The 15,159-nt window shown below is 37.0% G+C and overlaps 1 protein-coding gene across 3 annotated transcripts in view; it reads right to left on the bottom strand.

Annotated features, from left to right (window-relative positions):
- znf365 (zinc finger protein 365) overlaps nucleotides 1–15,040 on the bottom strand; it is a 34,962-nt gene extending 19,922 nt beyond the window's left edge. Inside the window, exons 1-6 of one of the 3 annotated variants that reach the window (XM_065288588.1) lie at nucleotides 14,676–15,040; nucleotides 13,685–13,721; nucleotides 11,114–11,835; nucleotides 10,425–10,596; nucleotides 10,179–10,225; nucleotides 8,399–8,518 (exon numbers count right to left, since the gene is read on the bottom strand). In XM_065288588.1, the coding sequence (XP_065144660.1) occupies nucleotides 8,399–8,518; nucleotides 10,179–10,225; nucleotides 10,425–10,596; nucleotides 11,114–11,835; nucleotides 13,685–13,690 (1,067 nt within the window). In that variant the 5' untranslated portion in view covers nucleotides 13,691–13,721; nucleotides 14,676–15,040. Of the gene's footprint in view, nucleotides 1–2,693; nucleotides 8,519–10,178; nucleotides 10,226–10,424; nucleotides 10,597–11,113; nucleotides 11,836–13,684; nucleotides 13,722–14,675 lie in introns of those variants that run through there. The other 2 variants (XM_065288587.1, XM_065288589.1) reach the window with 2 other exon arrangements.
- Nucleotides 15,041–15,159: the final 119 nt, after the last annotated feature.

Raw genomic sequence — 15,159 nt, forward strand, 5'->3', positions numbered from 1 at the left:
CTATTGCAGTAGCCTAATGTAATAGTTAAATTACGGTGGATTATGAACTCGCCAAAACAGAAAAGAAAGCAGGATCAGTTACTGCTGCTTGCCCAGTTGGTGCTGGAAAAAGAAACATAATAAAAGGGAAATTCGGCACTGATTTGGTTGTTGTGATTAGTTGGCACTGTCATTGCATCCCTCACAAGATGCACAACAATCAGTATTCCCTCGTGGTTAAGGCAGTATCTTTGTAACAACTCTGTGTCTCCAACACACTGTGTCGCGCGGCCATTTTACAATCCTTTGTGAATAGGTCTTAGTGAGTTAGGAGTCCTCTCGACTTCTTTTAAGCTGTCCCAGACTTAAGTGTTACTTTAAGGGCTAAAATGCTATGTGAATTACTCTTAGTGAAACAAATTAGGAATCCTAAAGTTAGGAGTGACACACCCATTATTTTAGGAGTTGTTCCTAAATTCGCCAGATAGGAGCTACTTTTAGCCGGTAAAATTCTTTGTGAATATGGCCCAGAAAAAAGACATTAATACAGGTTTGCAACAACATGAGAGTGAGTAAATGACGACAGAATTCATTTTTGGGTGAACTATCCCTTTAGATTTAACAAGTGATGAATTGTCTACCTGTTATTTTTTACATCTTTGCAATTATTTTAATTTCATATTAAAATACAATCATTGGCTAAACTCTATGTTGCTATGAATATGCAATGTATGTATCTATCTTCACCATGATGATCCCCATATAAGGTACAATTATTTTGTCATTCTAGTACAAAATTATTTGTTTGTGTTCAACATGTACATCTGGGATGGAGAGAGAGAGAAAATGATGAAATGTATTGGTGAATTAATTATTTATTGAAGTTATTTTTGAATGATCATTTGAAACAAGGATACCCTCTAGTGGTTGTACCTCAGGATTACTGGACATATTAGATTGCCATGTATAAAACTGGACCCGTATTCATAAAATATTTTATCGTACCACTAAGAATTCTCTTGAATAGCAGTCAAAGTTCTTAGCTAAGAGTTTTCTCCTAAAACCTATTCACAATGCTGCTGACTTTTCTAAGGAATTGGTAGAAATCTTAAGCTAAGAGAAAAGTCTGGGTTGACCTTTTTGCTGTGGATGATGCCATTAAAGGCGGAGTCCATGATGTTTGAAAGCCAATGTTGATATTTGAAATCACCTAAACAAACACGCCCCTACCCCTATAGAATCTGGACCTTCTGTTGATAGACCCTCCCCACACATACGCAACCCGGCATTTGATTTGATTTGATTGGCTATAAGTGTGTTTTGGTAGTCGGCCCGTCTCCTGTTCCAAACCGTTTTTCAAACATCGTGGACTCCGCCTTTAAGATTACTAACTATGGCCACAGTGATTGGCTGATAGGAGAAGGGTCTCTGTGAGTAATTTAATCATAGGTATAGACCGTTTCATTGGATGCACGTGCGGTGACGCAATTACGTGTCTGGTCCGAACTTCCGGTTTTTGTTTGTTTAATGGTCTGACTACTGAAACTGAACTCTTAAACAAATACCTCATCGAAAATAACAAATGTTTTGGTTTCCTGGCTTAAGCTAATCCCTGTCTGGGAAACCGCCCCTAGAAGTATTATCATGATGCCATATTCAAATAAAGATTTTAAAATAAAATCTTAATCTAATTTACAGCCTCTTATGCGTCTGCATTTTATAAACAATTATCAGATATGCCTAAACTTTTCAAATGTGCTACAGAAAAATTATTTCTTTCTAGCATTTTTATAGTTAAAAAAGTTTCCCACTACAAAAAACCTTTTGTGAAACTGAAAGTCAAAGGTGTAGCACATTTATTTTTATAAAGAGTGTATAAGCTTTCAATGAACAGACCAGAATAATCATAGATGATATTAAGACATGCAAAGGTAAAAGAAAACCAAACTTGATTTAAAAACACCTGTAACTTCTTCTCCTTGCCCAACTTGTAAATGAAAAGAAGGGAACGGTTTCTTTGTGATTTGGTCTTATAGTGAAAATTAGGGGTCCTCTTGACTACTCCTAACTTTTACAGATTTAGGAGCTACGTTTAGCGCTAAAACACTTTGTGAAAAACTCTTACAGCAAACCTTTTGGAGTACTTAAAATAGGACTGACAGGCCCATTATTTTTTTCCAGGGGATATATCATGAAAATCTGACTTTTTAATTTTTTTTTGTTTAAGTGCTACAATTGGGTCCCCAGTGCTTCTATCAACCTAGAAAATTTGAAACATAACATCTCAGTGACAAAGTCTCTGCAAGCATGTGAAAAAAAAATAGGTAATTGAAATTTGGCTCCCCTTGTGATGTCAGAAGGGGATAATACTGCCTCTTAATCTGCACTATCCAACCACGGCACTGCCATTTAGTGCAGAGATAAGCTCATTTGCATTTAAAAAGACACACCCAAAACGGTAAATTTTTTATCATACCTACAAAGTGGCAATTTTAACATGCTTTAATAAATGATCTATATGCTATTTTGAGCTAAAACTTCACAAATGTACTCTGGGGACACCAAAGAATTATTTTACATCTTAAAAAAAGTTTGAGAAATGTCCCCTTTAAGATATTATTTTAATTTAAATCAACAGGATAGAAGCTACTTTTAGCCTAAAGATGCTTTGTAAATATGGGCCCATAACAGAAAGAAATCACAGTGGTACTGACTACACGACTGATCATTCTGATTTTAATAATGCTGCAGTTGCCACAAAGAGATGAATAACAGGCAAAGCATTAACAGATCAATCTTTAATGATCACTTCTAATCTCATTTCTATTATTAAGGATATCACATGGAGCAGCAAGGTTCATGTGAGACTGAAAATCTCACAGTATCACAAATGTAATACAGATAACAACGTTCCAAGAGAAAGGCACAAACATTAAGTCTAAAGAAAACAAAATCGTTTTTTTTTTACATTTAAACATAAACCAACATTTCACAACATTAAACATTATCTCAAATAATCCCTGATACTATCATCAGGAACAAACTAAACAATGAAATTAAAACATTTAAGTCATTTAACTTGGATCTACTTCTGATTGTCACATCTATAATGGCATTCCTACATTTCAAGGGCCCAACCTAATTCACAGAAGAAACTGTACATGAAATAATGAAATAATTGTCCAAGACTTAACTGGTTGTTACAGCTATAGTAAAATAATCAAACTGCATCAATAACGTCATGCATTTAATTTTTGGTACTTTCTTTCATCTTTATATTTTAATCAGTTTGCAAAACTAACTTTTTATTAAATATCTTGACAAACTTATATACTGTACAAGATACGATTCAAAGCCTAATGTGAATTAGGTTGTGCCCCACTGTAACACGTTTTATCTTATGGTGCTTTTGAATTTTCAAATTTCTCCTGTACAATATTTTTTGTTTTTCCTCCTATCATGAAAATACTGTCACATATTGCACAAGCCACTGGTTAAAGCATTATAGCATGCTCACTCACAATAAAATACTGATGGAGGTCAACAACCTCATGCTCACACAGCACTACATAAAACGACTCCTTTCTAAATTAACATAACTTAAAGGAATAGTTCAGACAACATGAGAATTTTGTCAGGGCTCGATGCCTACATTTATACATTTACGTTTATTTTTTGGGTGCACATGTGTGCTCCTAATTACAAAAACAACTGAAATCCTAAAACATTAATGTGCCACAATACAAATGTGTAGAAGTAGGCAGCTATTCAAACAAATTTCAGGAACATATTGTGATAAACCAAATGTAATATTTTAAAAATGTTAATTTTAGGTATATTTCGCAAAAACAGCTTTTGCTACCCTGTTTCACTTTGAAACACATTGTCAAGAATGTGGCTGGGTACTGCAAAGTTTGCATACGTTTATTTAGCCTTTTGTAACATAAACATAAAAACAACACTAACGAAGATAAAATTTATTAATGTTTTTAAAGGGATGGTTCAATGGTATTTCATGCATTCTGACTTATTAACACAGTTATAGAGTTGTTTCCTCATGCTAAACAATGGCAAAGTGTCAAAAAAGCAGTTGGGCGTGTTATGTGAGCTTTAAACTCAAAATTTTCTGTAGTAGTTTTGCTTCTAAATGTATTTAAATTCAGCATAAACTTAGTCCCTCGAGAAAAACGTGATTATGCGACCGTATTTTCGTAGCAAAAATCAGATATATCTTGGCAGAAAGTTGAAAAATGTTGCGTTTACTTCACACAAGCGCAGCCATGTCCCCTGTTGTTATGGGAATGTGATGTGAACATCATTGAAAAGCTGCAAAAGCAAACAGTTTTTGCAAGTTCCCTGCAATTTTTGGAAGTTCCCGCAATTTCATCGCATAAAATTGCATAAATATCCTGCATATTCCAACACATTTTTCTAGAAAACTTGCCGCAAGATCAAGGATTTTTGCCCACAACAATCACAAAAAAAAAAATTCTGGAAGGACTGTGGAGTAATGCAACTTTGCGATAAACAAGCAGCGGCTAAAAAAGTTCTCACAGGCACACAAAAAATTAACAGTCGTAAAAGTCACACTGTCAAGCCCTGTTTGTCATTATTTACTTACCCTCAGGTCGTTTAAACCCCTTATGGTTTCCTTAGGTTTTTTTGGAGTTTTTTAAGTGTTTTTGTAGTTGTTGTTTACAGTAGAAGTGGATGGTGACAGCTGCTACACTGCTTCAAAATAACGGAAAAGGTTCTTTAAAGGTGACATAGAATGATTGAACGGGGTATTTATCGTTGTTCTGTGATGTGACATGTAGACAAAATTTTTTTTGTTTGGGTCTGTGATGCCTTAGAAGCTTCCTAAAAACCTCTCTCAGATAGCTCTATTAGGGTGGGGGATTTTAAACAAGTGGTTTTGCACCTATTTGGCTCCCCCTACTGGCTTAACTTGCAATCTCATTACTAATTGGCTGACTTTGCTGCCACTCAAAAAATGCAGCCAATTATTTTAAAGTGGAGGGGCAGTGATGTCATAAGCATCAGTTTTTCAGATTGGGTCGTTTTCTGGCTGACATTTCTAAAAGAGGAATTTCTATGAGACTGAGATGTTTAGCACTTTTTGTATGTTCGTGAATGCGGGTAGACTACCATTATTCAACAAAGACAAGGTAAAAATGGTTTTTCATTCTCTGTCCCCTTTAAAAACACAATTCCACTCATGGCGTATATTCCAAGTTTCATGAAGGCATAACAGGTTTTGAAAAATCCATTATTTTATGAAAGTCCACCATCCACTTCCATTCCAAACAAAAATTCAAGGCAAAACATACAAATAAAAAGTAATCAGGGGTTTGAATGACATGAAAGAGAGTAAATGATGACAACATTTTCATTTTTGCATCAAGTAACCTTTTTACTAGTGATGAAAAAACCACAAAGGTAGATTTTAATCACAGTGTCATAATTGAGCAGTAATGAAGTGGATGAAATGCCTTTACAGTCTTTTTTCATCTTCGCATTTTGTATAGGCATAACTATGATAACTAAAAGTGCCATTTTGGCTCAAATGAACAGGTATATTGGGCTCTTAAAATATATGTGCAAATGTGCCAACATTGCACATAAAGCCAAAAGATAATAGTTAGCTAGTCACATGCAACTGATACAAAAAATTAAAGGATTAGTTCACCCAAAAATGTAATTGATTGATTATGAAATTTATTTATTATGCCTTAAAACGTTCTTATTTTCTATAAAACAAGACAAGAGAAGTTTGAATGTCTTAAGTTTCTCTCTTTTTTACATTAGATACTGAAATTTAGGTTGTTGCAACTAGGTTGTTGTAAATCTTGGTAGATTAATCAACATTCACTTCCATTGTATAAAAGAGCAGAATTTTTCTTTTCATTTTTGAGTGAACCATTCCTTTAAACTTAATATTTAGACTGAGCTGAAATGTTAATACATGCCCCTTACTGGCTATAACTTTTTTCATGTGAAGACTTAATAATGGTGCATTCACACCAGACGCGGAAGAGGTGGCAAGTGCGAGTGATTTACATGTTAAGTCAATGCAAAGACACGAATAGGCATCCTGTGGTGCGGTAAGCGCAAATGGTGCTGCGCGGAATGCCCGAAACACGCGGAAGGCACGGCGCAAACGGGGCGGAACAAATTGAGCGTTGCCAGGGGAAACGCGCAAGTTAAAAAATCTGTCGTAGAAGCCCCTCTAATGAAGCCAATTGCCACGTGAATGTCTCGAATTACTAGAATTTCACGCGCGAATGAAGCGAGTAAACTCAAAATGTTCAAGTGTCCAACTACGCGTGAATAGTGCGTTTTTGCCACCTCTACCGCGTCTGGTTTGAACGCACAGTAAAGCTGCGTGCACATCGCCAGCGACTAGCAACGGCGGAGCGATCTTATTGATTTCAATGAAAGCTTGGCGATTCAGACAACCATTGGCGATAGGAAGTGGGTGTGTCCAGATATGCAACAACAGTTTAACTTTATGCAAATGACAAGCGACATTAGAAAGCAACAACTAATGAGAGTAAAGCAGCAGAGTTTACATCATGCATCTTTCTTTATTTACTGAGAGGACGATTACTCATTTGTTTATAGTTGTTACTAGGAACGCCTCCTAACGACCTCATTGAAGAAGACTAGCAACACACAGCTACATAGTTGCTAGTGGTGTGCATGCACAGTAAGGTACTGTGGGTGAGTTCTACCCTGCATCTGAACAACTCCACATCAGCATAAATAAGTTTTGAAGCATCTATCTAGCGTTTTGGCACCCTCAGGACCTAATAAAGGGTCTACCCCATGGGTACCCAAAGTCATGGAGGGCCAGTGTCCTGCAAAGATTAGATCCAACTTGCCTCAGCACACCTGCCTAGAAGTTTCTAGTATGCTTAGTAAGACCTTAATTAGATGCTTTGGGTGTTTGATTAGGTTTGGAGCTACTTTGGGTACCCCTGGTGTACCCAAACAAGTGCATGTCCTTCATAGAAGACATTTTTTTCTAAACTATGTACCACTATCAACCCAAAGCAATACCCTGTATCTCCACTCTGTTGGTTAAAAAGATTCATGCATATGAGTAACCTTTAAATACATAAAAAATTCCCATTCTTTTTCTTTTTCTTCCCATTTACAGCTACATTTCAAATGTATGTGAGTATGTCTGACTATGGACTTTGCTACATACTCAATTCAAAGTATTTTACTTTTGTCTAAATAGTTTTACAGTACTGCCAAAGATTAGTGTACTATAAGTGCTACTGTTGTAATCATACAGAGACAAAATTGCAATTAAGGAGCTTGACATATGTTAAACTGAAAACATCACATGCAAATCAGTTTAAAAGTTTTCCTTAATAAAGTATACCCCATTCTCAAAACTATCTCATACTTCTGCCAAAAAAGATTGTACAGGTAAGTGATTTCGCTCCAAATATAACCTTTTGTCAAATTCCCTGGCAAATGAATATATGAACACTTAATGACATCTATACATCTTTCATTAGCTGCGGGTTTTATAACAAAACGAAATTGTCCTCTTATACATTTCAAATGAGGTTGACTAACTTAAGCAGAGAAAGTATATTCATCTCATACTAGCACCACTATTAAAAACCAAACAGGTATTTGCTACATTTGTATTTTTTACAGAAACAGTGCATTTTCTATTAGAAGACAGTTTGTGAACAAACGACAAGCTTATAGTGGCATAACATCAGACCTGTGCTTTACACTTCAATTTTTTAACTACATTAATTTTCCTAAAAAGTTGTATTTGCTTGAAATTTAAACACGTAATATTTTTACCTGGGTTATAAAGCTTGACCTTAAGTACTGTAGCAACCTGTTATGCTAGCTATATTATTTGAATTAAAGGGCAACTAGAATTTTAAGTGTCCAGAATACAACCAATGTGTATTTCCATTGTTAAAGGTGCAATGTGTAACTTTTAGAAGGATCTCTTGACAGAAATGCAGTATAATATACATAACTATATTATCAGTGGTGTATAAAGACCTAACAACGTTGTTGTGTGACAGCTACCACATGCGTTTTGAAATGAAGGTGTGAGCTGTTGCAATTTGCTAGATGGCACTAAAATTTACACACACCACCTTTAAAATACTTCATGGTTGAACCCCAATCATATTTAAGAATATAAAAGTAAAACTTTTTCAAGTGCACTAATTTTTCAATGGATTGAAGTGGGTGTAACTACAACTAAACTTTAGTATTTCTACTAAAATATTGTTGATATTGGGGAAAAAGGTTCTCAAATAAAGTTGTTGGTTGGGATTTTCATATTAACTTAAAGTTGTTTGACTCATAAACTGTGTTATTTGCATGTACATTCATTGCGAGTCTTTGTCCCTAAACCTCATACCCATCTGACCTCCTTCTCTGGCACCAGTCGTCGTAACCCAGTCCACTGGCGGAAGATTTAGACAGTCCCCATCTAGACTGGCCAAGTAGTTGCTGCTCTTCATCCTGCTCTAAATGGTCTCCTGACGACCTGTTGTCGAATACCAAAAAAATCACATCACAATTGAGATATTGTTAATCTACAGTGGTGTAAAAAAGTGTTGGCTCCCTTCCTGATTTTTTTGCATGTTTGACACACTAACAAATTTAAATATTAATCAAAGATAACACAAGTACACACAACATGCAGTTTTTAAATGAAGGTTTTATTATGAAGGAAATAATAGCCTTAGCAGCAACAATTGCAATCAAGGGTTTGCAATAACTTGCAATGAGTCTGGGGAATTTTGGTCCACTCATCTATGCAGAAATGTTGTAATTCAGCCACATTGAAAGGTTTTCAAGCATGAACCACCTTTTTAAGGTCATGCCACAGCATCTCAATAGGATTGAGGTCAGGACTTTGACTAGGACACTCCAAAGTCTTCATTTTGTTTTTCTTCAGCCATTCAGAGGTGGACTTGCTGGTGTGTTTTGGATCATTGTTCTTCTGTAGAACCCAAGTTTGCTTCAGCTTGAGGTCACGAACAGATGGCCGGACATTCTCCTTCAGGTTTTTTGGTAGACAGCAGAATTTATGATTCCTTTTATCACAGCAAGTCTTACAGGTCCTGAAGCAGCAAAACAGCCCCACACCATCACACTACCACCACCACCATATTTTACTGCTGGTATGATGTTCTTTTCTCAAATGCAGTGTTAAAGAAAAAAGAAGATATTTTGAGAAATGATGGTAAACACACAGCAGATAGTGGCCATTGACTTCCATAGTAAAAATATAATGGAATTTGATGGGTACCAACAACTGTGTGCTTACCATCATTTATCGAATAATTATTTCCTAATATGGAAGTCAATGGTCACCATCTGCTGTGTGTTTACCATCATTTCTTAAAATATCTTCTTTTGTGTTCATCAGAAAAAAGAAATTCATACAGGTTTAAAACAACATGAGGATGAATTTTAAGGTGATCTATCCCTTTAAGTTATGTTTTAACAGGGGGCAAAGACTTTTTTACACAGGGCCATGTGGGTTTGCACTTTGTTTTCCCTTTATAAAAAAAACTTCATTTAAAAATGCCATATTGTGTTTACTTGTGTTATCTTTGATCAATATTTAAATATGTTTCATGAAACATTTAAAACATTAAATTGTGACAAACATAAAAAAACAGAAAGGAGGCCAACACTTTTTTACATCACTGTATATGCATCATCACCCACTATACATTTGCTCCATGATCAACCATATTTAATATCCACAAATAAAGTCACTGTACAGCAGTCATGAAAGCATGAAAGGAGGCAATATGACCTTGCAGTGTCTTCATCAGATTACACAAATTATTATTACAGGCAATGTCCAAATTTAACACTCTCCAAAATACGAGTAAAATCTAGCTCGAAAAAACATTTGATCCTCACCTATATAAGTGACGCAAGTGATTAAAAATTAAAGACAGCTCAGAAATCTGGTAATGACTTTTAGCCAGAGGTAAATTTATCAGAAGTCTTTTCTTTCTAGAACAGCATGTGGCAACGCACATGAAATATTCCTCACAGCTAGCAAATAAATTATAAGAAACCAAATGCTTGGATAAAAAGCTAAATAATAGGGGAAAATATACATAACTATACATCCTATAGGCCAGAAATAAATATTTACTCTAAAGAAAATAAAAATACATTACCTGCTGTGTTTTAATCTCTGTGGACCTAGATCAGAGAAAACAGGCTCCTGAAATGATATAAAGAATAAATTTGAAAAATCCTCATATTTCTGAAACTGAAACTGATGAAATTGAAAGAAATGGGCCATGCCAGGTCATTCAGTATCTATAAAAGTTATATATTAATACTACGTTGTGTAACTGAGAAGAAAATAAAATGTGGCCATATATCACACATGATATGATTTTGCAAACATGTTGACATACAGGGTGAGCAGTACAATAATGCCTGTGCGGTGCGCTCTGATAATATTCCAGTAGTCTCTCGGCTAGAGAAATCCGTCGCAGAAGACCTTCAATGAACCGTCGCAATCGAACTTTCCCACACATCTCATGGTGCGCTGCTGCTTCCAGAAACTTCTGGATGGTAATAACCTCCCTGTAAAACAGTTGAAGATACAGTAGTTTATAAACATCATGACACATCATGACATGGACATGGAAAAACATCCACAGGCTGTGACTCAGGAACACCATAACAGTTTTTCGCGACGCGCACGTCCACATATATGCTTAAATGCAACTTAAATGAGGCTTAGCGGAGCGCGTCGACTGACACCACGGGTGTTTGTCCAGAAACTGTCATGTGAGATAGAGGTAGTGATAAACGGAATGTGCAAAACATCTATTTGTGGTGGTCAATTTTTAATTTGTGGCGAACTGAGAAATAAATAAACGAATGGGAATGTACAACAACGCTCTCACATGTATGATGTCACAGCAGTAGGCAGCGCAAATATAACGACACGCCTATAATCCCTCCCACTCCGAAGTGTTACTAAACTCGATGGAAAAGCTAACCAAGCCAAAGTGAGGTGAGTTGACCCGACCTGACGCAAACCGTGGGGTACTATGCAACTGAAAAGCGCCATTATAGCTCAAACAGTAAAACTCACTGTTCTCTCCTCTCGAGTTCATGCTCTGAGATGCTGAGCTGTTGCCGCATGGTGGCGATCACCATGACTGCAGCATCCACCTGTCTGCTGAGTGCCCGCTCTCGCTCCAGAACTTCCTGCTTCTCCTGGGCCAGATGATGCGAGTGAGCACGCTCACAAAGTATGGCGGTGTCTGTCTGAGCCAGCTCTGAGCTAAGCCGTAGTAGACGCCTCTCCATACTGCTGTTGGCGGTCCTTATCATCCCCTCCAGTCTCTTTTCAACGGACACCACCGGAGCCGAGAGGGGCCCGACTCCAGCCAATGCCTCCCCAACTATGAGGCTCCTCTCTGGAGATGTCAGCATCTGCTCTCCAGGTAATTGATGGGAGGGAGTTGGATCAGTGTTAAATATGAGTTTGTGATCTCTACCAATTGAGTTAGTATTTGTCCCAGCATTACAGACTTTATACTTGTCGCAATTTGAGCCTTTGCAACTTTCCGCTAGGTCTGTGTTGGAGCGCCCCCTTGTGGATAGGAGGCTGATGACGTGATTAGTGTGGAACGGGTGTCTGTATTCCAGATGAGCCCTGAGAGAAGCCAGGCTCTGAAAACGTTCGTGTTCACCACATCGAGGGCATCGGAAAGGGAACTGCTGAGGAGCCCCGGCTCCACACGCCTCACCGTTCTTCACAAACAGTGCTGTGTTGCGTGTGCACACTTTCTGCTGCATGACACAGATAACCTAAGAAAAAACAAAAAAATGATCTGACATTCAAGTCACATGATGTTATGTTGTGATGATATATAAGCATGCTGTATGTTACAAACTATGCACTACATGTTCGTTTTTACCAGGTATGTACTTTTTAATGGGCAAAAGCAGCATGTAATGGTGCCATAAGATAAGAGTTAACTCAATATTCATAATTCTGTATGTCTCATTTACTTGTATTATGTCATGTAACATACATATTCTACATACACTGTTCTTTAGATCAATGTTTCTTAACTAATGGGCCTCAACAAACTTTCAAGGTGGCCTCAAGATGACTTAAAGGAAAACACCACAATTTTTCAATATGTTCTTACCTCAACTTAGACAAGTTAATACATACCTATCAATGTGTGCACTTAACCTTTGTACGGCACGTCGTGAATGTGTTAGCATTAGCCTAGCCCCATTCATTCCTTAGGATCCAAACATGAATGAATTTAGAAACAACCAAACACTTCCATGTTTTCCCTATTTAAAGACTGTTACATGAGTAGTTACACGAGTAAGTATGGTGGCACAAAATAAAATTTGGCAATTTTTTAAGCCTATAAAAAATAAGAACTATATTGTATAGCGGAGGCACTTCACTCCTGACTACTCCCCCTAAGTGCTCTTCCACCATACAATATAGTTCTCCTTTTTTTATCCGCTTCAAAAATCACGTTTTATTTGGTGCAACCATACTTACTCATGTAACTCAGAGTCCTGCACGGGTCCATTTTTGGGGACCCGCTCCCGCCCGTACCCGCAAAGTTCAGCACCAGATCCAACCCGTCACCCGTGATAATATCAAAATTAAATCCGCACCCGCCCGGACCCGTTTAAATTTGGCCTGTTACCCGCACAGGCATAAATCACACACGCTAAAATCATTCCAATTAAAGTGCTTTATTTTTTTTATCTCGTACCTCTCTCAACATCACAACAGCGTCATGAATAGGCTAATGAAACAGGCTAAAGTGGGCTTTGTCTTGCGCCATTTAATAACCTACCATCGGCACAAATGGAACCTGATAACTATCCACAAATAGACCTATTAATAAAAAAAGACCAAGAAACAAACAACATACCTACACAACCTCTGCATACCTACACAACCTCTGCTGTGCTCCTAAGTCTCGTCTCGAATGCTCTCAATTGATTCCAATGGAAACTCGCCGTTTTTCAAATAAGCCGGCGTTCAGCGTTTTTTCCGCGCTCTGCGCTGAGAGTCGAGAGATTCAACTTTGGGTAAAATGCTCCGCTCGTCAATGTCAGTTCTCACATGGCCGTCCAATCACAGTGGAGAAGGGGCGGGATAAGTATCACAACAACCAACCGGCTCACAGCTCATGTATCACAGCTAAAAAGCTCGGCTAAAAACAACTGGCATTCAGTATCCTCCAGACGTTTTCAGTCGTGTTTAAAAGTTTTGGTGTGCACATACAAATTTGGCACATATTTTCATTTGCGCTACGAATTTTAGGAATGTCACAATCCAACCGTTTGAGACACTTCGTTTGGTGGCTTCTAAATTTTATGCGGTTGCAGGACTCTGATGTAACTACTCATGTAACAGTCTTTAAATAGGGAAAACATTGAAGTGTTTGGTGGCTTCTAAATTCATCTCTGTTTGGATCCTAAGGAATAAACGGGGCTAGGCTAAATGCTAACACATTCACGAGATGCTGTACAAAGATTAAGTGCACGCATTGAAAAAAGATAGGCATGTATTAATTTGTCAAAGTTGAGGTAAGAACATAGTAAAATATTGAAAAACGCTGGTGTTTTCCTTTAAAGGGATAGTTCATTCAAAAATAAAAATTAATTTACCCACCTTCATGTTGTTACAAGCCTGTATACATTTCTTTGTTCTAATGAACAAAAAGGAAGATATTTTGAAATAAATTTTGTAACCAAACCGATCAGAAGTCCCACTGACATCCATAGTAGGATAAAAGAATATTATTCAAGTCAAATGGGCTTCTGATCAGTTTGATAAATGATGACAGAAATTTAATTTTTGGGTGGTGATATATCTCTTTAAAGCTACTTAAAATAAAACAAAACAATAAAATAGGCTTCGTTTTATACAAATATTTCTATAGCTTTCTAGTTATGCCAGGGAGGGGTTGGGCAAGGCAGTTGAGTTTCACTCCTCTAGATATTGGTATCATCTAGTAGATTCTGGTTAACCAGTCTGCATCCCTGTATGCCTAACTGGTGCCTCATTTTTTACTCTAGTGAGCTTTTCACAAGGCCTAAAAATAGATGCAATGCATGAAACATCTAAAATACAACAGTTGCATAAGTCCGAGAAAAATGTGGCACCAACACGACAAAGCTGGGCCTTATACTGTTTTATTATATATATATATATATATTGTATTATTATTGTTTACTATATTAGCTGGGTTATAAGGTTAAAGCGTAGTTTTTAACAACAAAAATGTATAAAGATTTACAGTTTCATAGACTAATAATCTTTTTACTGGCTTACCTTCTCTCTTAATGTAAAAATGCTCGTTGCTTTTCTAGGTTTCTTGTTAAGGTTTGGAACAGTTTTCAAATTAATGCATTTCGGTGGTGAATTAGATCAACTGCATTTCTGTATCTTTAAATGATCTACTTAGTGAAATCCAAATATCATGTATGTTTTTACTTGTGAAATGATCAATTACATTACGTTTCCGACAGAGACAGCTGGTAGAGCAAGATTTATATGCTATCTACGTATGCAAGCAGGCGATCTATTAAAATGAGTCTGAAATCAGACAGGTAGTCATGACAATTCTATTATCTATTATTTCATAAGCATGCAACCATACCTCAATGAACGGGGTCCAATGCTAATTTTGGTTCGTGCTGCTGAGATTTTGATTGTACCCTTTAATCAAACTGTTGATCCTTTGGATTATTTGTTGCTTGGTATTTACCCGGTCCCCCCTGATTCAGATACAGTAGAAAGACATATAGGTGTATGAAGTCATCTGGGTATTAACGACGTTGTCAGGAACGAGCGTGACAGCAGCGACAGGGGTGACATTGGTTTCTTTCAATGTGGTGCTGAATGCAGTTGTCGTGTGCAAAAGGGTTGCAAGATTTAATCGGATCGTTCAAACGATCTTAAAAGATCCAGTAAGAAGTAAATAGATTTTATTAGAGCATTGACGATTCATTAGAATGCAGTGCGGCAGACAATCAGTTTTTACCATTTGGAGACAGACGGGGGTCGGTGATATCAAAATAAAAAAACACAGAGGAAAACACACGAAAATAAGCTTTTTAAACTATTAAAATTGTTATGTTAAT

Source organism: Paramisgurnus dabryanus, chromosome 17 (genome assembly GCF_030506205.2).
Source record: "Paramisgurnus dabryanus chromosome 17, PD_genome_1.1, whole genome shotgun sequence".
Taxonomy (NCBI): domain Eukaryota; kingdom Metazoa; phylum Chordata; class Actinopteri; order Cypriniformes; family Cobitidae; genus Paramisgurnus; species Paramisgurnus dabryanus.